The following is a 23,815-nucleotide window of genomic DNA, read 5'->3' on the forward strand; positions in this document are numbered from 1 at the left end:
TGTATGACACCAAGGGAATTCATATGGGCAGGTAAATGTCAAATATGAGATAGATGATTGATAGATAGATAGATAGATAGATAGATAGATAGATAGATAGATAGATAGATAGATACTTGCCTGTAACTTCCAGGTGTGTTCTCACATAACGCTCCATTCTGACAACCCAGTGGTGTTCCGCCATAAAGCTGACATTCATTGACATCTTCTGCACATGTTGAACCCTTCATATTGAAGAAATAATAAAACTCTACATAGATCAGAACTCCTTTAACTTTTTTTGCCTCATAAACTTTATTTTGCTTTACAAGATGGCTGTGAGAATGCATACTGTACGCACTAAGGGAAATAAAAAAAAGTGAGGACTCAAAACAGAATCAATTAAAAATCTTTGAACTCATCCTTAGTGTTGGAGAAGCAGCGCTCAGCCAGCGCTCCTGCTTCTTTGAGAAAGAAAGAAAGATGCAAGCAGTATTGGATAGACACACGAGTCTCGGGCACTAATTCAGGCACTGGCCACACACAACCAGGGGAGCAGATTAATGCATTGGTCACACAAGGTACAGGGGTGTGGGTTCAGGCACTAGACACACACGGATCAAGGGAGCAGGTTAAGGCACTGGCCACATAAGGACCAGGGGTGTGGGTTCAGGCACTGGCCACACATGGATCAAGGGAGCAGGTTCAGGCACTGGCCACACACGGACCAAGGGAGCAGGTTCAGGTACTGGCCACACAAGAACCAGAAATTTGGGTTCAGGAACTGGCCACACACGGATCAAGGGAGCAGGTTCAGGCACTGGCCACACACGGACCAAGGGAGCAGGTTCAGGCACTGGCCACACAAGAACCAGGAATTTGGGTTCAGGAACTGGCCACACACGGATCAAGGGAGCAGGTTCAGGCACTGGCCACACACGGACCAAGGGAGCAGGTTCAGGCACTGGCCACACAAGAACCAGGAATTTGGGTTCAGGAACTGGCCACACACGGATCAAGGGAGCAGGTTCAGGCACTGGCCACACAAGAACCAGGAATTTGGGTTCAGGAACTGGCCACACATGAATCAAGGGAGCAGGTTCAGGACCTGGCCTCACAAGGACCAGGGATCAGGTTCTAACTTCAGAATACTAGGACAAAGGATGACCTGGCAACATACAGTTGCACACACTACTAACTACTAAGAAACTATAGGGGTTTCTCAGGTTCCTCCATAATGGGGAGGGTGTCTTTTATACACAGATGCCTCCCAGATATTGGCTGGGAGCATATTACCATGTGCGCACACCGCCCCTTTAAGAGCAAGGGAGCGCACGCGCACTAGGCGTGTTGCCGGGAAGTGCTGTGCACACAAACATGGGAAGCAGGGAGCATGCTGGGGACCACGCCGTGTGGCCGAGGCGACTCGGTATGTCAACGTCCCTGAATGGAGGGAAAGTGGAACCATGCAGGCACGCCGGCATTAGCGTTACAGCTTGAATGCCCAGTAGATCTGAATACTCCACCATGTTGGGTTTTAGATCTTAGCGCCGTACTACCATCAACTTGCTGCACTACCTACTTACACATTACACATTATTGTCATGTGTCAATAGTAAATGGCACTAGGTGATATCTGCAGATACATCGCTGGTAATGCTCTATATGAATTATATAATGGCCCCAGAAATGAACCTTGAAGTTTACCACTCGGACTATTCAAAGTATTACATCATTGATTGTCACTATGTTGGAAAACCCAATAAAAGAATTAACTCATAAAGCTACATTTAAGGTGTTGTATTCAGCAGACAAGCAACCATTCAACCACAACTTTGTTCTGTTTACATTCTACATCCTCTGTGTATCACAGTACATGGCAAACTGCAGAATAAATGAATTCATCAGTGAGCTCGACTGGACGGCAGGACCTATAAACTCTTATCTCTATTCTCCTGATCCATCTTCTAAGCTGATTTACGACCAAGTAAAATTTAAATAAATTGTTTAGGAGCATAGAGATAAGAGTTGTAAACCTTGTCATCAGGATTCACTTTTTTAACACATTTTGCATTCTTCTACGTAATGTGATACATAGAGGATGTAGAAGAGAAAATAATTAATGAAATCCTATGGTAAAAATGTAAAGATGTTTATCCAAAAGTGATTGTATGAAATGGGACTGAAAAAAAACTAATTTAATGCAAAGAAACTTGTATTTCAAGTAAAAAATTAAAAATACTCCCAAAGATGTCACACAACAACACAGTGGACCTACACCAGCAGATGACATGGCTCCCCAAACCATCACTGATTGTGGAAACTTCACACTAGACTTCCAGCAGCTTGGATTGTGGCCTCTCCACTCTTCCTCCAGACTCTGGGACCTTGATTTCCAAGGTCTAGTGTGAAGTTTCCACAATCAGTGATGGTTTGGGGAGCCATGTCATCTGCTGGTGGAGGTCCACTGTGTTTTATCAAGACCAAAGTCAGCGCAGCCGTCTACTAGGAAATTTTAGAGCACTTCATGCTTCCCTTTGCCGACAAGCTTTTTGGAGAAGGAAATTTAATTTTCTAGCAGGACTTGGCCCCTGTCCACACTGCCAAAAGTACCAATACCTGGTTTAAAAACAACAGTATCACTGTGCTTGATTGGCTGCAAACTCACCTGACCTTAACCCCATAGAGAATCTATGGGGTATTGTCAAGAGGAAGATGAGAGACACCAGACCAAACAATGCAGACGAGCTGAAGGCTGCTATCAAAGCAACCTGGGCTTCCATAACCCCTCAGCAGTGCCACAGGCTGATCGCCTCCATGCCACGCCGCATTGATGCAGTAATTGATGCAAAAGGAGCCTCGACCAAGTATTGAGTGCATTTACTGAACATACATTTCAGTAGGCCAACATTTCGGATTTTAAAATAATTTTTCAAGCTGGTGTTATAAAGTATTCTAATTTACTGAGATAATGACTTTTGGGTTTTCATTGGCAGTAAACCATAATCATCAACATTAACAAACACTTGAAATAGAGCACTCTGTGTGTAATGACTCTGTATAATATGTGATTTTCACTTTTTGTATTGATGAACTGAAACATATTAACTTTTTGAGGATATTCTAAATTTGTGAGAAGAACCTGTATGTGTTCAGTTATGAGGGAGTGACCCTGAAGAAGACGCCCAGAGAAAAGAGTTGATAACCACACCCATTTGGTTAATAAAACTAGATTTATATAAAGGGAAGAGGAAACTGTATATTGGGAACGGAGAGGCGCAGAAAGAAAAGAAAAACTTCTCAAGATTCAGGAGAACAACGGCATTTACACCAGGTTAAAAAAATGCATATTTAAGGCAAGTGACATTATATGATGCCCATTAAACCAATGGGATGACAGTGTAATGCAGGACAGGGCAGGTCCTTCGGAAGGAGGAACTCTTGTTGAAAACATTAAAGAGGGTAGGAAGCATTGTAGAAGAGAAGAAGAGCGGATACTCCCCACTGGAGTTCTCCTCCGGTTCAGCAGAAGTCGGCATCGTGACGGAATGTTGGGTTATGAGTTTTGTAGACAAGACAACCAATTTAAAAGCTGCAGGGATTGGTTAACTGTCGACCTGCCAGGTTTGAGTATTATTGCAGATCTTGTCCTGAGCTGAGAAGCCAGATTATGTGGATCTGAGTGAAACATTAATAGGTGATTAAACACTAGGTTGGTTCCTTACCGTCCAATTATTGGAGCACAGACAAAAGAAAGAATCTACGAGATCGAGGCACGTTCCAGAGTTCTGGCACGGAGTAGTAGTGCACGTATTCCGGCTGATTTTCTGAAATAAAAAAGATGAAAATAAATTGACTTCTCTGATACTGCCAGTAGGAGAACTAAAATATATATATATATATATATATATATATATATATATATATATATATATATATATATATATATACACTCACTGGCCACTTTATTAGGTACACCTGTCCAACTTCTTGTTTACACTTAATTTCTAATCAGCCAATCACATGGCGGCAACTCAGTGCATTTAGGCATGTAGACATGGTCAAGACAATCTCCTGCAGTTCAAACCGAGCATCAGTATGGGGAAGAAAGGTGATTTGAGTGTCTTTGAACTTGGCATGGTTGTTGGTGCCAGAAGGGCTGGTCTGAGTATTTCAGAAACTGCTGATCTACTGGGATTTTCACGCACAACCATCTCTAGGGTTTACAGAGAATGGTCCGAAAAAGAAAAAAAATCCAGTGAGCGGCAGTTCTGTGGGCGGAAATGCCTTGTTGATGCCAGAGGTCAGAGGAGAATGGGCAGACTGGTTCGAGCTGATAGAAAGGCAACAGTGACTCAAATCGCCACCCGTTACAACCAAGGTAGGCCTAAGAGCATCTCTGAACGCACAGTGCGTCGAACTTTGAGGCAGATGGGCTACAGCAGCAGAAGACCACACCGGGTACCACTCCTTTCAGCTAAGAACAGGAAACTGAGCCTACAATTTGTACAAGCTCATCGAAATTGGACAGTAGAAGATTGGAAAAACGTTGCTTGGTCTGATGAGTCTCGATTTCTGCTGCGACATTCGGATGGTAGGGTCAGAATTTGGCGTAAACAACATGAAAGCATGGATCCATCCTGCCTTGTATGGAGCATCTTTGGGATGTGCAGCCGACAAATCTGCGGCAACTGTGTGATGCCATCATGTCAATATGGACCAAAATCTCTGAGGAATGCTTCCAGCACCTTGTTGAATCTATGCCACGAAGAATTGAGGCAGTTCTGAAGGCAAAAGGGGTCCAACCCGTTACTAGCATGGTGTACCTAATAAAGTGGCCGGTGAGTGTATATATATATATATATACTACATTGACCACAAATAGGGGGAGATTTAAGGGGAGGAACTTATGTATTCAATGTTTGTTCAAAACATTTTTCTTAAATATTAAGTTCCTAAATTATATTTACTGCTCATTCACATATTAAGAAAAATGTGGATTACTCTGGAATAAGACATCAGATCGCAGATATCAAGTTATTTTATTCTTGGGGGGGTTGATCCTACTGATTCATTCCCTTTAAAAGGTTATTCTCATTTTGTTAAATGTGTAAAAATGTAACATGCTTGTAAAAATCAAACCAGTTTGCAATTTACTTATCATTAAAAATCCTCTCCAATCTCGAGAAAGGACAGATTTTGAATTTTATAGCTTACCGCTCATTTCCTAGTTACCGGCCACCTCTGTAGTCTTTCAGCGGTGGCTGGTTTCCTAAGCAAAGAGCGCACACTTGCAAGCTCTTTGATTTAGTGCAAGCTCTGCTCCGAAGCTGGCCGAATCGTTAGAGCCGGTCAGCTTTAGTATCTCTGTGCTCGTCTGGTTCTGCTCACGTATGCCATTTTCTGTCAATCTTCTGGAGTGCACCAATCCCCCAGCAAGCAGGAAGCCCGGAGGAAGCGGTGCGCTCCAGAAGAATGATCATAAGTCAATCCCGTCAAGGGAAGGAACAAGTTTCATTTTTTTGTATTTTGTTTGCTCTTCTTCTCCAGTACCCATACACACTGTATGTTTTTATTTTAGTGTTGAAAAGTTGTAGATTTGAATGACACCGTCCACTTGACCATATAATTTACTGAAAAGAACAGAAAAAAATTCCAAGTGAAGTGAAATGGGGAAAAAAAACCTGTTCTATCTTTTGCTAAGTTTTGCTTTTACAGCGTTTGTTATGTACCGTAATATAAAAGGTCCTAGTAATATGATTCTCTGGGTGAGTATAATTATGGCGGTACTAAACTTATACATATACGTATATACGTATAGATTTGTATATTTTAGTGATTTAAAAAATTCAAAACTTTGTAAAGAAGACTTTAGTATGTGCTGCTATTTCTCCTACTGATTTCTCCTACTCCTGCGCTGTTTAGAAGGACTTCACCTTCATATTAAACGGTGCAGGTTTGTTTTAGCAGTGCAAGAGTTAATCTGCGCAGTTGAGAGCTCCTGGAAGCTTTCCAGCATTAAGGCTCTCAGCTGAGTTTATTCAATGTCTATGGGCCTCACAGAAACAATCGAGTTTAGCACATGCATGTGGGGATCAAGGGTCCTTCGACTCTCATCATTTATAGTACAGCTGTCCTTTATTAGACCCTTGGATCAAGTGGAGAGGGCGAGGCATGAGAAAGTGGCCTGATCATTAAAAATAAAAATGCACCTAACTAATGCTCCTTAAAGGGCATGTCCATCATTTGTAGATTAGGGTCAAATTGTGCGGCAAATAAGTCATGTATTAATGTAAGATCATGAATCTTTGTTTTCTATGTGTCATTTTGGATACACCGTTCGTAGCATACATAAGGAACCAGGAAAGCGGCTTTGTCAATATAGATGATAATTCCTGCTGATGAGGCAACTATATGTATTTATTCACTTCATTATATAAACAGCAGCATAACTTGAAGCTCAAAGGCCCCAATGGAAACATTTCCAACATGGCCCCCAACTATAATTTATGAGTCTTTAATAGTATTAGTCTTCTCATGAAGGACTCCGTAAGCTCCAGGGCCGGGTGTGACTTGCTATATTTATTCCTCTGCCTTTATTCATGTCTTACCTCTTGTAGCTGTTGAACTCGGTTTTCAATATCTGTTAACTAAGGGCAAAAAACAAAAAAATTAGAAATGCATTCAGTGCCTATCACAACAACATAAACACACATACGGCTTTGTCTGGTCCTGCAGCTCAGTTATGGTCACTTGGTTTTGAGATAAACAGAGGTACACGAAGGCCCCATAGACTTCTATGACAACTGAATAATGGTTCGAAGCCCTACCATGCTTGTGTGCATACTCAAGATCATTTGATCATTGCAAGATTAAGGTTGGGGGCGCTGTTGCACTGGCGTCTATGGAAATTATTGGTAACGGTAATGGTGAAAAGTGGAAGTGCAAGTAAAATTTGTGTAAGTGGATAGGTCACCAGATTTCACTACATTTGTTTTAAAATAAAGCTCTTAGACCTAATGAGGCTGGTGTACAGCTAAGGATAGAGCTAATGAGTCCAAGCGTATCAAGTATGTGCTTCCCCAGCAGTCTGACTGAGAGCTGCAGCTTGTACTGAGTGGTATGAGATTTCAGCAATAGGGAGGAGGGACACAGAGGAGCTGTCAATCATACTAGAGGTGCGGAGATTCAGCTGCAGAAAGGAGGGAAACTGAGGAGCTGTCAATCAAGTTAGGTGGGCAAAGATTCAGCAGCAGCTGGTCGGAGCTGTCAGTCAGGCTTGATGGGCATAGATTTAGCAGCAGCAGTGATAAGGGGGGCACTGGGGAACTGTTAGTTAGGTTTGATGGGCATAGATTTAGCAGCTTCAGGAATGAGAAACTCTGATGATCTGTCAGTCAGGTTAGGTGGGCATAGATTTAGCAGCATCAGGGAGGAGGGGCACTGGGGATTTGCTAGTTAGGTTTGATTGGTATAGATTTAGGCGGAACAGTAAAAGAAGGGACACTAAAGAAGCTGTCAATCAGGTTAGGTGGGCAGAGTTTCAGCAGCAGGTAGGAGGGACACTGGGGAGCTGTTAGTCAGGCTTGATGAACATAGATTTAGTATCAGCAAGGAGGAGGGACACTGGAGAGCTTTAAATCAGTCTTGCTGGGCATAGATTTAGCAGCAGCAGGGAGGAGGGGCACTGGGGATCTGCCAGTTAGGTTTGATGGGTATAGATTTAGGCAGAACAGTAAAAAGAAGGACACTAAAGAAGCTGCCAATCAGGTTTGGTGAGCAGAGATTCAGCAGCAGGGAGGAGGGTCACTGGGGAGCTGTCAGTCAGGTTTTGTGGGCAGAGATTCAGCAGCAGGGAGGAGGGTCACTGAGGAGCTGTCAGTCAGGTTGGGTGGGCAGAGATTCAGCAGCAGGGAGGAGGGTCACTGAGGGGCTGTCAGTCAGATTTGGTGGGCAGAGATTCAGCAGCAGGGAGGAGGGTCACTGAGGAGCTGTCAATCAGGTTGGGTGGGTAGAGATTCAGCAGCAGGGAGGAGGGTCACTGAGGAGCTGTCAGTCAGGTTTGGTGGGCAGAGAATCAGCAGCAGGGAGGAGGGTCACTGAGGAGCTGTCAGTCAGGTTTTGTGGGCAGAGATTTAGCAGCAGGGAGGAGGGTCACTGAGGAGCTGTCAGTCAGCTTTGGTGGGCAGAGATTCAGCAGCAGGGAGGAGGGTCACTGAGGAGCTGTCAGTCAGGTTTGATGGGAATAGATTTAGCAGCAGCAGGAAGGTGGGACACTGGGGAGCTGTCAGTCAGGTTTGATGGATATAGATTTAGGAGGAATGGTAAAGAGGAAGGACACTATAGAAGCTGTCAATCAGACTGGGTGGGTAGAGCTTAAGACTAAATTTTCAAAAAGGATTGCATGACCTTTCTGACATGGATTGTCATTATAAGTACACAAACCTCATAAGGTGTAAGAGACTCATGTAATCGTGTTTGCATTTTGTTTTGCAAACTCTGGTGACAGGAGCGCGTGACAAAAATACATTTCTGAAGTCACAAGACTTCAAGTAAGGTATGAATAATTATACTGATCGATCAGTGGAGACCCACAACCTCTTTGTTCATGTGCCAGGCATCAATATTGCAGTCCATCTAAATCCCTTTAACTACCTAACATCAGCTGTCAAAGCGCCATCAATAACCACAAACCTTTGTGTTGAGTTGAGCAATTTGGCTTGTAAAAGTCTGATTATTTCCAGTAGCACTGGCTTTTAACACAGCAATTTCCTCTTTATTTTTTTGTATCTGGAATTAAAATGAATATTATTACAATATTTACAACAAAAAAATGAAATATATATATATTCCATGATTTAAGCAAAAAATAAATTATGCAATTTTGCTGAACAAGCAAATAATGGAGAAGAGCAGACGAGCGGCCGCTAAACAACTCTGGGGCTGCTTATCTCCACAAGAAGCAATTCAGATCTATCTTTTTTAGCTTGATAAGGGGAACCCAAAACGCATTGATGTCAAAGAATTCTCATTTTTACCAGTTATTTGCTGATTGCTGCAATAAATTCACCCTTCTACCAAACCATCTGTGGCCATTAGCACCTGTGTTTCCTAATATTCCATAGAGAATCTTGTATTTTCCATTTTTTTCTAATTTATAGGGCACAATAGTAAAGGACTGATAGAATCCAAATTGTCCAATCCATGTTTCCCCAACCATAGATGTCAGGACACTATCCAAGAACCCCTTGTGACTGAACTGGGTGTGGTACCCATTAAAATTTGCAGTATCTGCTAACTGAAGGGCCCCATACACGTTAAAGTCAACCAACCCTGCCGATTTTGATAGATTAAGATGTCCATCTATTGAGTATGGTGTCCTTCAGACTTTTCCAGGACAGATGATGCCAGGTTGATTTACACCCAATCCTTTTCCCGGGAGAGAAGACGTAGCCAGAGATGTAGGAGGCTTGATAGACATCTGTCTGAGATGGTTTAGTGAATCCTGCATTGACCAGGGGTTTGGACAAGAAGAACGTGGAGGTCCCGATGACCCTGGAGGTCCCTTCCGACTCTAGCATTCTAGGATTTTATGATTATATGAAGTGGACATCCCATTTTTGCCTTTTCAAAATGCTCAAAAAGTTGGGAGATGTTCACCTTCCACAACATACATTACCATCCATCCAAAGAATTCAGAAAGTCAAAGAGGCCACTTTTTAGGTCACCTCAGTTCCCAGGCGTGACTGATACCTCTGCACCCTTTATAGCATCCATATAATATGCCATAAATGAGCATTTGGTGGCTTTACTGGTATCATGGTATGGGGGTATCTCCATTATAGTTCTAAACCATTCTTATCAATTTTTATAAATTCGCCTCTAGGATTGCAGAACTAAACATTTTTACAGTATAAGCATATCCATGCAGGACACTTCATTTTAATTTGTACAACACTGGGCAATTTCCAGCCCTTTGTGACCAAGCGCATTTTTGAATGTTTGGTACATGCAATTTTAAGAACTCTAAAATCTTTTCTTTTTTTTTTGCATATTAAAATAATTTTGCTTCTTTTTTTAATGAGGAAAATATGCAGGAAAAAGAGGAAATACAAGTTTTTCCACTTTCTTATGACCACACTATAATAACAATCAACTTTATATATGAGACACGTGATGTTGTTTTTTTTCAACTTGGATCGGCTAAAAACAGCTATTCAAACTAGCAATGGCTTTCTTTTTTACTGATTTTTTTTCTCATTTTTTTAAAATGTATTAATAATTATTATTATCTATTTATTTTCTTTAATTCTTTTTTAATTTATTTTTCTCTTTGTCTCCCTCGTAAGGTAATGAAAATACTTTTGGGGGGTATTTCAACATTAATTCATTTTTATATATCTGTCTTTTTTCCTCTGTAACTTGGCTGTCATATTAGCCCTAGTTACAGTGGAAATTCAGCCTCCTGGCTGCACAGCAGAGCTGATCCGGGTCTGTTAGGACCCAGCAGCTCCAAAGATCACATGATTGCTGAGTCCAGAAAAGAAATAACTGTGAGGCTACAGTCAATCGAGCGATGATTCTCTCTTCTGATACAATCGTTTTGTTTATGGTAATGACATTCTGCTCAAACTCTGATCCGGCATCGAGTCCCTTTACACCTCCATTAGGCATAGCGATGGCCTTCGGGCTGCCCACTTCTTCCTTGAGACTACCAACTAGGATGGCCATTTTTCTGACTTTATTTTGGATTTACTGGAATTTGTTCTAACACACAATTTTTTTGTGTTTAGGGATAGGTTTTATTTACAAACCCAGGGTACAGCCATGGGTGCGCTGTGTGCTCCGTCATATGCAAACCTGTTCCTCGGTTTTTGGGAGCGGCAAGTTTTTCAGGGTGACAGATCACACGCCGCAGACCCAGTGATTGGCTGGTTTCGTTACATTGATGACGTTCTGATGATCTGGAGGGGTGACGAGACCAGCCTATCTCAATTCATGCAACAACTAAACACCAATTCATTTAATTTAAAATTTACATTTAAGTATCATACACACCAAATTTATTTTTTTGATATTACTCTAGGCGCTGCGGAGGATGGACATATTGAGTCTGATCTATACCGCAAGGATACTGCAGTCAATTCCTTACTACATGTCTCCTCACCGCATAGTTACTCGACTATTAAAGCCATCCCAGTTGGTCAATTCCTGAAGAACAGGCGGGTTTGCTTGACGGCGGCCCGCTTCGAGCGACAGTCAGCTACCCTTGCGGACCGCTTGAAGGAAAGGGGATGTAGCCATCGGTGTATCAAGAGGGGATACAGACGAGCTAGATATACGAGAAGAGGAGATCTTCTAGTGCCCAAAAGTCAGCACCGAGAGGCATCAAACAAAATTAGGTTAATTTCCACCTCCAATTGCCACTGGGAGCAGATCCGTGGGATCTTGTCTAAACATTGGTCGGTTCTACATACTGATGGTGCCCTTTCGGCACACCTACCGTCGCGTCCTTATATGACACAACGCAGAGGGAAAAATCTGAGTGACCACCTCATCAGAAGCCACTATGTGATGAAACCTCAGACTATTTTAACTCTGGGGCCTCTAGGGTTGGTTGCTTCCCCTGCGGTTCCTGTGTCGCATGTCCCAATGTCCTGCGATGTGGTACCTTTAAATCCTCCAACGGGAGCAGGGAGTTTAAGATCCATGATTATATTTCATGCAATACCACTCACATAATCTATTATGCCACCTGCTTATGTTCCCTCATTTATGTTGGCCTCACATCAAAGGAGTTGAAAGTCAAGACGCAAAAGCATATGCGGGATATTATGGCCGCCAGAGATGATGTGGATGCTGAGGCTTTGGCGTCCCTTAAAACACTACCGAGACGTTTCAGGTCCTTTCACGGATCTGATCCCAGCGGCTTGTAGGTGAGGGGGATTGACAGGATCCATGGTGGAATCAGGGGTGGCAACCTTAATCAAATTCTAGCACAACATGATTACAGGTGGATTGTCACCCTTGACACCATGACCCCTAAGGTACTTAACGAGAAGCTTTCCTTTGCCCCCTTCCTGTAGTGGTCTGCCCTGTTGGTCCCTGCATATCAGGATTTCATCTGTTCCTCTTTGTCCTTGTCCGCTTTGCTACAGACTCTCTGCTCTCTACAGTTATTTTTAAGTGTTCAGTTTCCCCACCCTATTTTTTAACTTCATTGTTCTAACTGTTGTGTTGTTTTTTAGTTTTTAGTGATTGTATGTTTACATGCCTCATGAATTGGCGCACTGTCTTCCACCAACTATATGTGACGACTGAACAGGACTGCGATCTGATGACTTTGGGACAACCAAGATGGACTTCACATGTTGGTGTTTACCAACATATAGAGAATATTGCATATCATGATGTATCTTTGCAGGAATACATTATAATGCTTCTTTTGGCTCTCTCACTAATATACAACTTGTTGATGGTCCCACTTTCATATTGCATTGTCCTTTCGTCATGGCCCACTGAGTTATGGCCTCCGGTAACATGGCTGCTGGAGTATGCACACGCACTGTAATCTGTGCATCGCCCGCTTCTCTGCAGCTATCACACGAGGCGATTTGCGCATGCCCATTGACATCACTGGGCACATCTTATGTCCGCATGTTCACACAGCCCTGACGGCCGCGAGGAGAGGAAGTGACTTCCGGTGCGCGGTTTCCGGGACACGTGCGCCCCACCTACTGGCAGTTAGGGGCTGTACTATTTAAACCCTTGGGACACAACATATGACATTCCCCTTCTTGAAGAAGCATCTACGCGAAACGCTCGTCAAGGGGTCTCAGCGGGAGGACCTACACTTCATGCCAACTACTATGGGTGAACTTTAAACAATCTCTAGGATACGTGGGTTTTTTGGGGGCTTGTTCTACGGGGTATAGTCCACGGTACTTACTGGTAGCCCCTTGATCCATACCTATTGTTGTGATGGCTTCATATGTACCCACCTGATTGGGGTTTGTTTTCCCCATCTCTGGCGATTTTATTATTCGTACTAGCTGTTCCTCCTGCTGTGCCAGCATGTCTCTTGTACTTATTCCCCTCTTCTTTTTGATGCCTTAATTATTTGGCTAGTATTTTTTGTATGTATTTCTGATTCAATAAATGATTTTTTGGTTTTATTCTACCCTCTTGATGTTCTTCATATTCCATGGTGTTCGGTATTGTCATATTGAAGGAGTATTACACTAGCTGATGTATCCTTTTGCATATATGCATCTATTTAGGGAGCAAGGCTTCAGCCTTTCTCGGCCTTGGTACTTTTCTGTGCTTATTTTGACCATAGTTATAAGAGTATCAGTTTATCCGATTCTCTTGGATGAGAGAATCATATCACAGGTGTGGAGAAGACGGAGAACTTAATTTCTCCATCTTCTCCGTTGTCTGTGTCCACGTAAATCGGACAGTCCAATGTTTTACATGTATCCATAGACTTGAATGGATGTGTGTGATGCAGTCTGGGAAGCCATTTGCAGCATACTGTGATTATTTTCCATAGACCAGATCTGCACTGTCCCATAGTATAACATTGGTCCGAGTGCTATCCAATAAAACATCACATAGCATTCATCCGAGTTATCCACTCATGTGAGCGAGCCCTTAGTGCTTCCTATACTATATACATATTGCTCATTCAGTGTTGTGTATACATCGATCAGGAAGGCAGACATGGTAATGAACCATCTCTGCCTTCTCTATGGGGAGTCCAGCTGCTTCTGGCAGCCGACTCCTCTCGGCTGCACCTGCATAGCCTCAGCTGCTTACTCGGCTAGGACATTTTACAATGTCTCTGCTGAGTAATACAGACTGTGGACTACTCAGTAAATGTCACGGGGAGTGATACAATCAGGAGTGAGCGATTGTTTATAGAAGCATTAGTGACAGATATGGAGTACAACGATAAGGCTGACACCATCTGGCACTTTACCTGCTGCCAGCTGATCGATGTGTTTACATGTGAAAGTTATAAAACGATAATTACAGTATGTAGAACCTACTAGAGATCATCTGCATAAATTATGATCTAATCTAATCACTGAAAGGTTCAGTAAAAGAGCCCCGAGCCCAAGGTCTGCAGTTTATTGTCCGCAGTTTATGGTCTGAAGACTTTTATTCTTGGAACCGTGCTCTGGAGATTATAAGAATCAGACAGTGTCGGACTGGGGTGCTAAGGGCCCACCAGTAATATTGACTTTGGGGGGCACTTTTCACCTGCAAACAAATATTACACTACCCTCGTTCACAAATCTATCTATATCTCCATATAATAATAAACTGGGTAGTTTGGTTAATGATGAGATGCTGTTTTTTTTCTGTACACAGTGAATCATGTGAATTATGCCAAGTACTGCCCATACAGTGAGGCTGGGGCTCAGGTCTGTACAGGGGCCCACCGGGGGATTGCTCTGTTACCCTATGGGCCAGTCCGAGCCTGGAATCAGACATGTGAGATGTGATACAAAACACGACTCTGACAACAGTAGCGCAAATGTAACAAGCCGAGCACCACCGGAGTGTCCATCACATACTTTTTTTTTACAGCAAACAAAGATCATAAAAAATGACAGGAATTGATATGAAAAGTATATTTACTATATAAGTTCTTATTACACAATGAAAAAAACTTTATTCAGATTTCCCCCAAAGGGTTCCAGCAGCAGAGCCCATCACAGTGCCCTAGTAATAATGCCTCCCACTGACAGTATCGTCCACAGTACCTCCAGACCAGAGCGAAACATAGTACCACCGTAACAGAGCCAACAACAGTACCTCCTGTTATGGTTCTCAATGGCAAGAGAACATAGCCCAGCAAACATAAGTCCTAGCTCTTGGAAGGATGGAAACTAAACTGACCATGAACTAAACCTGCCGCACAACTAACAGTAGCCGGGTAGCGTTGCCTACGTTTTTTATCCCTAGACGCCCAGCGCCGGCCGGAGGACTAACTAATCCTGGCAGAGGAAAATATAGTCCTGGCTCACCTCTAGAGAAATTTCCCCGATAGGCAGACAGAGGCCCCCACATATATTGGCGGTGATTTTAGATGAAATGACAAACGTAGTATGAAAATAGGTTTAGCAAAATTGAGGTACGCTTACTAGATAGCAGGAAGACAGAAAGGGCACTTTCATGGTCAGCTGAAAACCCTATCAAAATACCATCCTGAAATTACTTTAAGACTCTAGTATTAACTCATAACATCAGAGTGGCAATTTCAGATCACAAGAGCTTTCCAGACACAGAAACGAAACTACAGCTGTGAACTGGAACAAAATGCAAAAACAAACGAGGACTAAAGTCCAACTTAGCTGGGAGTTGTCTAGAAGCAGGAACATGCACAGAAAGGCTTCTGATTACAATGTTGACCGGCATGGAAGTGACAGAGGAGCAAGGTTAAATAGCGACTCCCACATCCTGATGGAAACAGGTGAACAGAGGGGATGATGCACACCAGTTCAATTCCACCAGTGGCCACCGGGGGAGCCCAAAATCCAATTTCACAACAGTACCCCCCCCTCAAGGAGGGGGCACCGAACCCTCACCAGAACCACCAGGGCGATCAGGATGAGCCCTATGAAAGGCACGGACCAGATCGGAGGCATGAACATCAGAGGCAGTCACCCAAGAATTATCCTCCTGACCGTATCCCTTCCATTTGACCAGATACTGGAGTTTCCGTCTGGAAACACGGGAGTCCAAGATTTTTTCCACAACGTACTCCAACTCGCCCTCAACCAACACCGGAGCAGGAGGCTCAACGGAAGGCACAACCGGTACCTCATACCTGCGCAACAATGACCGATGAAAAACATTATGAATAGAAAAAGATGCAGGGAGGTCCAAACGGAAGGACACAGGGTTAAGAATCTCCAATATCTTGTACGGGCCGATGAACCGAGGCTTAAACTTAGGAGAAGAAACCCTCATAGGGACAAAACGAGAAGACAACCACACCAAGTCCCCAACACAAAGCCGAGGACCAACCCGACGCCGGCGGTTGGCAAAAAGCTGAGTCTTCTCCTGGGACAACTTCAAATTGTCCACTACCTGCCCCCAAATCTGATGCAACCTCTCCACCACAGCATCCACTCCAGGACAATCCGAAGATTCCACCTGACCAGAAGAAAATCGAGGATGAAACCCCGAATTACAGAAAAAAGGAGACACCAAGGTGGCAGAGCTGGCCCGATTATTGAGGGCAAACTCCGCTAAAGGCAAAAAAGCAACCCAATCATCCTGATCTGCAGACACAAAACACCTCAAATATGTCTCCAAGGTCTGATTCGTCCGCTCGGTCTGGCCATTAGTCTGAGGATGGAAAGCAGACGAGAAAGACAAATCTATGCCCATCCTAGCACAGAATGCTCGCCAAAATCTAGACACGAACTGGGTTCCTCTGTCAGAAACGATATTCTCCGGAATACCATGCAAACGGACCACATTTTGAAAAAACAGAGGAACCAACTCGGAAGAAGAAGGCAACTTAGGCAGGGGAACCAAATGGACCATCTTAGAGAAACGGTCACACACCACCCAGATGACAGACATCTTCTGAGAAACAGGAAGATCCGAAATAAAATCCATCGAGATGTGCGTCCAGGGCCTCTTCAGGATAGGCAAGGGCAACAACAATCCACTAGCCCGAGAACAACAAGGCTTGGCCCGAGCACAAACGTCACAAGACTGCACAAAGCCTCGCACATCTCGAGACAGGGAAGGCCACCAGAAGGACCTTGCCACCAAATCCCTGGTACCAAAGATTCCAGGATGACCTGTCAACGCAGAAGAATGAACCTCAGAAATGACTTTACTGGTCCAATCATCAGGAACAAACAGTCTACCAGGTGGGCAACGATCAGGTCTATCCGCCTGAAACTCCTGCAAGGCCCGCCGCAGGTCTGGAGAAACGGCAGACAATATCACTCCATCCTTAAGGATACCTGTAGGTTCAGAGTTACCAGGTGAGTCAGGCTCAAAACTCCTAGAAAGGGCATCCGCCTTAACATTCTTAGAACCCGGCAGGTAGGACACCACAAAATTAAACCGAGAGAAAAACAATGACCAGCGCGCCTGTCTAGGATTCAGGCGTCTGGCGGACTCAAGATAAATTAGATTTTTGTGGTCAGTCAATACCACCACCTGATGTCTAGCCCCCTCAAGCCAATGACGCCACTCCTCAAAAGCCCACTTCATGGCCAAAAGCTCCCGATTCCCAACATCATAATTCCGCTCGGCGGGCGAAAATTTACGCGAGAAAAAGGCACAAGGTCTCATCACGGAACAATCGGAACTTCTCTGCGACAAAACTGCCCCAGCTCCGATTTCAGAAGCGTCGACCTCAACCTGAAAAGGAAGAGCAACATCAGGCTGACGCAACACAGGGGCGGAAGAAAAGCGGCGCTTAAGCTCCCGAAAGGCCTCCACAGCAGCAGGGGACCAATCAGCAACATCAGCACCCTTCTTAGTCAAATCAGTCAATGGTTTAACAACATCAGAAAAACCAGCAATAAATCGACGATAAAAGTTAGCAAAGCCCAAAAATTTCTGAAGACTCTTAAGAGAAGAGGGTTGCGTCCAATCACAAATAGCCTGAACCTTGACAGGATCCATCTCGATGGAAGAGGGGGAAAAAATATATCCCAAAAAGGAAATCTTTTGAACCCCAAAAACGCACTTAGAACCCTTCACACACAAGGAATTAGACCGCAAAACCTGAAAAACCCTCCTGACCTGCTGGACATGAGAGTCCCAGTCATCCGAAAAAATCAAAATATCATCCAGATACACAATCATAAATTTATCCAAATAATCACGGAAAATGTCATGCATAAAGGACTGAAAGACTGAAGGGGCATTTGAAAGACCAAAAGGCATCACCAAATACTCAAAGTGGCCCTCGGGCGTATTAAATGCGGTCTTCCACTCATCCCCCTGCTTAATTCGCACCAAATTATACGCCCCACGGAGATCTATCTTAGAGAACCACTTGGCCCCCTTTATGCGAGCAAACAAATCAGTCAGCAGTGGCAACGGATATTGATATTTAACCGTGATTTTATTCAAAAGCCGATAATCAATACACGGTCTCAAAGAGCCATCTTTCTTAGCCACAAAGAAAAAACCGGCTCCTAAGGGAGATGACGAAGGACGAATATGTCCCTTTTCCAAGGACTCCTTTATATATTCTCGCATAGCAGCATGTTCAGGCACAGACAGATTAAATAAACGACCCTTAGGGTATTTACTACCCGGAATCAAATCTATGGCACAATCGCACTCCCGGTGCGGAGGCAATGAACCAAGCCTAGGCTCTCCAAAAACGTCACGAAACCCAGTCAAGAATTCAGGAATCTCAGAGGGAATAGATGACGAAATGGAAACCACAGGTACGTCCCCATGCGTCCCCCTACATCCCCAGCTTAACACAGACATAGCTTTCCAGTCAAGGACTGGGTTATGAGATTGCAGCCATGGCAATCCAAGCACCAACACATCATGTAGGTTATACAGCACAAGAAAGCGAATAATCTCCTGATGATCCGGATTAATCCGCATAGTTACTTGTGTCCAGTATTGTGGTTTATTACTAGCCAATGGGGTGGAGTCAATCCCCTTCAGGGGTATAGGAGTTTCAAGAGGCTCCAAATCATACCCACAGCGTTTGGCAAAGGACCAATCCATAAGACTCAAAGCGGCGCCAGAGTCGACATAGGCATCCGCGGTAATAGATGATAAAGAACAAATCAGGGTCACAGATAGAATAAACTTAGACTGTAAAGTGCCAATTGAAACAGACTTATCAAGCTTCTTAGTACGCTTAGAGCATGCTGATATAACATGAGTTGAATCACCGCAATAGAAGCACAACCCATTTTTTCGTCTTAAATTCTGCCGTTCACTTCTGGACAGAATTCTATCACATTGCATATTCTCTGGCGTCTTCTCAGTAGACACCGCCAAATGGTGCACAGGTTTGCGCTCCCGCAGGCGCCTATCGATCTGGATAGCCATTGTCATGGACTCATTCAGACCCGCAGGCACAGGGAACCCCACCATAACATCCTTAATGGCATCAGAGAGACCCTCTCTGAAATTCGCCGCCAGGGCGCACTCATTCCACTGAGTAAGCACAGCCCATTTACGGAATTTCTGGCAGTATATTTCAGCTTCGTCTTGCCCCTGAGATAGGGACATCAAGGCCTTTTCCGCCTGAAGCTCTAACTGAGGTTCCTCATAAAGCAACCCCAAGGCCAGAAAAAACGCATCCACATTGAGCAACGCAGGATCCCCTGGAGCCAATGCAAAAGCCCAATCCTGAGGGTCGCCCCGGAGCAAGGAAATCACAATCCTGACCTGCTGAGCAGGATCTCCAACAGAGCGAGATTTCAGGGACAAAAACAACTTGCAATTATTTTTAAAATTTTGAAAGCAAGATCTATTCCCCGAGAAAAATTCAGGCAAAGGAATTCTAGGTTCAGATATAGGAACATGAACAACAAAATCTTGTAAATTTTGAACTTTCGTGGTGAGATTATTCAAACCTGCAGCTAAACTCTGAATATCCATTTTAAACAGGTGAACACAGAGCCATTCCAGGATTAGAAGGAGAGAGAGAGAGAGAAAGGCTGCAATATAGGCAGACTTGCAAGAGATTCAATTACAAGCACACTCAGAACTGAAGGGAAAGGAAAAAAAAAAAAAAAAAAAATCTTCAGCAGACTTCTCTTTTCTCTCCTTTCTCTGTCAATTAATTTAACCCTTTTCCGGCCGGTCAAACTGTTATGGTTCTCAATGGCAAGAGAACATAGCCCAGCAAACATAAGTCCTAGCTCTTGGAAGGATGGAAACTAAACTGACCATGAACTAAACCTGCCGCACAACTAACAGTAGCCGGGTAGCGTTGCCTACGTTTTTTATCCCTAGACGCCCAGCGCCGGCCGGAGGACTAACTAATCCTGGCAGAGGAAAATATAGTCCTGGCTCACCTCTAGAGAAATTTCCCCGATAGGCAGACAGAGGCCCCCACATATATTGGCGGTGATTTTAGATGAAATGACAAACGTAGTATGAAAATAGGTTTAGCAAAATTGAGGTACGCTTACTAGATAGCAGGAAGACAGAAAGGGCACTTTCATGGTCAGCTGAAAACCCTATCAAAATACCATCCTGAAATTACTTTAAGACTCTAGTATTAACTCATAACATCAGAGTGGCAATTTCAGATCACAAGAGCTTTCCAGACACAGAAACGAAACTACAGCTGTGAACTGGAACAAAATGCAAAAACAAACGAGGACTAAAGTCCAACTTAGCTGGGAGTTGTCTAGAAGCAGGAACATGCACAGAAAGGCTTCTGATTACAATGTTGACCGGCATGGAAGTGACAGAGGAGCAAGGTTAAATAGCGACTCCCACATCCTGATGGAAACAGGTGAACAGAGGGGATGATGCACACCAGTTCAATTCCACCAGTGGCCACCGGGGGAGCCCAAAATCCAATTTCACAACAACCTCCATACCAGAGCGAAACACACCACCATCATGACAAAATCACCAAAAGTATGAGAAAGACCCCATAAAGGGCGCCGCAGTGCATCTTACAGCATCAGCCAAAGTACAGAAATTTCTATTGCAATGAGATACAGCTCCCAACACATCCGCTAATTATAAAGTAGACATTATATTATTAATTGTAAAGTGCTGTGGAATATGTTGGAGCTGTATAAATAAAATTATCATTTAAATTATCATAATGTTACCTGGGTCAGAAGTTCTGTCAGGTCATCATCATTCACTTTAATTTTCCCATAGGAACTAGTTTTGAATTCAATATTTTTGGCTTGGCTTACGGAAAATATTAAATTTCCATTTTCAGAAGACATCCGAGGCCTAAAGCAGAAAAGAAAATCTAAAATATAAATCACTCCAATGTGCAATCGTCCTGAAGAGAAGTCTTGCTCTGATCATGGAGGAATATTTACAGGAAAAGTACGTCATGCTCTGCCTAGTCACAAATAGCTGATACCAGAAAACAATAGAGGTTGTAAATCTGCCCAGCCTACACACATAGGAGATTTGATTAAATGACTATATAGATTAAACGAATCCAATCTTCATCACTTACTGGTCAGTATTTACATCTCTTTTCTCTCTTGTTTTCACAGGTTCTCCCAGTTGACATATTAGTCCAGAAAGTATTAATAATGCCGCTATCAGGTGCCTGTGGATCCGGCCTGCAGAAAGCATGGTGCTGCTGGCTCCCTCCAGGCAGAGCTGTCAAAATAGAAGATGTCTTGGAGGTTTATAAAGAGCTGCACTTTGACCTTGTGGATCTGATCATTCCCACGTAACTTGCAGAAAATAGTTGACGCAAGCTCTTCATTCATATTAATTCTTCACTGCGGGTAATGGAAAGGGACAAAGGGCTGACTAGTTACACATCAAACACCTGAATGCTTCATGTCTGTTATCCATCAGCTTCATGACCTTTGCAACAAAAGAAAAATCCAAGGAGATGCAATGATCTGCTTTAAAAAGTAAAAAAAAAATAATCAGCATTTATTGCAAGGACATTGTATAAGGCTGCAACAGTTCATATGTAACTCATACATAGGAAATCACAAAATGTGAAATTATACATAACCAAGAAGTCATGTGAAAGAGTGGTAGCCTCCTATTTCTGAAAGGTGTAATGCTATAGCTATTCCTAAATGGTTTTATAAAAATAAATTGGGCACTAACCCCCTCTGGTTAGCCCTTGCCTCCACTGGTAAGCCCTAACCCTAACCTCCAATCGTTAGCCCTAACCCTAACCACCACTGGTTAGCTCTAACCCTAGCCCTCGATGGTTAGCCCTAACCCTAACCTCCAATGGTTAACCCTAACCACCACTGGTTAGCCCTTGCCTCCATTGCTTAGCCCTAACCTCCAATGGTTAGCCCTAACCTTAACCTCCCCTGGTTAGCTCTAACCCTAACCCCCGATGGTTAGCCCTTAACTTAACCTCACCTGGTTAGCTCTAACTCTAACCCCCTACTGGTTATTTTTTAAAATTTTTAATAATTTAACTCTTATTAAAGAGGAGGAGGACATTCTGAAGGTCACCATACACAATGAGACTTGCCGGCCATCAAATGTGTATAGAGATTTCATAGCTTACCCCGAAAGTAGATGTTAGAGAGAAAAAGGATTGGGCTGATGGTTTTAAGCTTGACTGATCCAAATAGTCTATAGAGAGCCATAAACTTTAGAATAATGTCTGCTGAATATGTCAATTCTGCCGGGCCAGGCCATCCATCTATTGTATATGACAATTTAGGATTTTTCCTTTGATGGCTAATATCAAGAAAGAAAAAAGATTGGGTTGATGGATTTCATTTTGCCTCATCCCTCCGGGACAGGCTGACCATCTAGTGTGTAAGATTTGGAGCAAAACTATATCAGGCTGATGGATTCCGGCCTGTTTGACCTTGATGGTCTAAGAGAGCCATGCACACTACCATACTACAATCAGCCTCTAACTCGTACCCTGATACTTTTGGTGGACAGCTGAGAAAGGCTTGAAAAGGAATTATCTAATATTTATTAAGCCTTTCCAGGGGATACCATAACTTTAGTGAGTTAGTTGATGAGTGGGATTTACTTTATGAAGATGATAGGTGTGCACATGTGAAAGAAAAGTCACCATGTTGGGAACCAGGTTTCGCCCATTGTTATCTATTAAACAGAACCCTTGAAATTTCATAACTCCAAGACTATAGTGTAGCAGGTTGTTGGCCCGACAGGAGTACCACCTGCCCCCATAACGGTCCCACATAACCTTTTTTTTCTTGATTATTTGATGACCAAGTTTACCTTGACCTGTACAAGTAACAGATTTAATGTACTAAAATAAATAGTTCAAGATTTCAATATTAATATTTGGCCCAGTGAGTAGACACACAAGTGGATTGGTGAGCGTTATGGGCGGATTTCTTATGTCAAAGATGAATAGCTAGAACATTTACATCAAAACTATAGGACTTTCAGGAAAGGGGTGTGAAATGTTATAGTAATTACATATTATGTCCTGTGATATGAGCACAGTTATGATGAGTACAGTTAAACTTGTCTATTTAATCCGACGTCTATAAGGATTTTTACTATCTTGGACTCTCTTTGATCAAGGATATAATCATAACCACAGAATGATCTCTCCGTTGTAAGCTTCTAATGGTTCATAGAAGAATGCCCAAGAACCTATACAAGAGGCCGATACATTATGTCTCCACTCCTTTACTATGACTTTATTCCTGAAGAATTCTTGGTCATAGATCAGAATCATAATGATCATTAAAGCGGTTTTCTCATAAATTACATTTATCAATTATCCAAATTGTCTGATTACTGGGACACCTACAGTACCGTTCAAAAGTTTAGGGTCACCCAGACAATTTTGTGTTTTCCATGAAAACTCATACTTTTATTAATCAAATGAGTTGCCAAATGAATTGAAAATCTAGTCCAGACATTGACAAAGTTAAAAAAATTTTTATTTGAAATAATTTTCTCCTTCAAACTTTGCTTTCGTCAAAGAATGCTCCTTTTGCAGCAATTACAGCATTGCAGACCTTTGGCATTCTAGCAGTTAATTTGCTGAGGTCTTCTGGAAAAATTTCCCCCCATGCTTCCAGAAGCCCCTCCACAAGTTGGTTTGGCTTGATGGGCACTTTTTGCGTACCGCACGGTCAAGCTGCTCCCACAACAGCTCAACGGGGTTGAGATCTGGTGACTGCACTGGCCA

General features: G+C 43.1%; 1 protein-coding gene across 1 annotated transcript in view; it reads right to left on the reverse strand.

Annotated features, from left to right (window-relative positions):
* Positions 1-21,356, reverse strand: part of CUBN (cubilin) — a 247,056-nt gene extending 225,700 nt beyond the window's left edge. The window contains exons 1-6 of the mRNA XM_077268299.1: positions 21,158-21,356; positions 20,793-20,922; positions 8,674-8,769; positions 6,591-6,629; positions 3,705-3,806; positions 121-224 (exon numbers count right to left, since the gene is read on the reverse strand). Coding sequence (XP_077124414.1) covers positions 121-224; positions 3,705-3,806; positions 6,591-6,629; positions 8,674-8,769; positions 20,793-20,922; positions 21,158-21,279 — 593 coding nt within the window. The 5' untranslated portion in view covers positions 21,280-21,356. The remainder of the gene's footprint in view (positions 1-120; positions 225-3,704; positions 3,807-6,590; positions 6,630-8,673; positions 8,770-20,792; positions 20,923-21,157) is intronic.
* Between the last annotated feature and the right edge of the window lie 2,459 nt (positions 21,357-23,815).

The sequence above is a fragment of the Ranitomeya variabilis genome, chromosome 6, assembly GCF_051348905.1.
Source record: "Ranitomeya variabilis isolate aRanVar5 chromosome 6, aRanVar5.hap1, whole genome shotgun sequence".
Lineage (NCBI taxonomy): Eukaryota > Metazoa > Chordata > Amphibia > Anura > Dendrobatidae > Ranitomeya > Ranitomeya variabilis.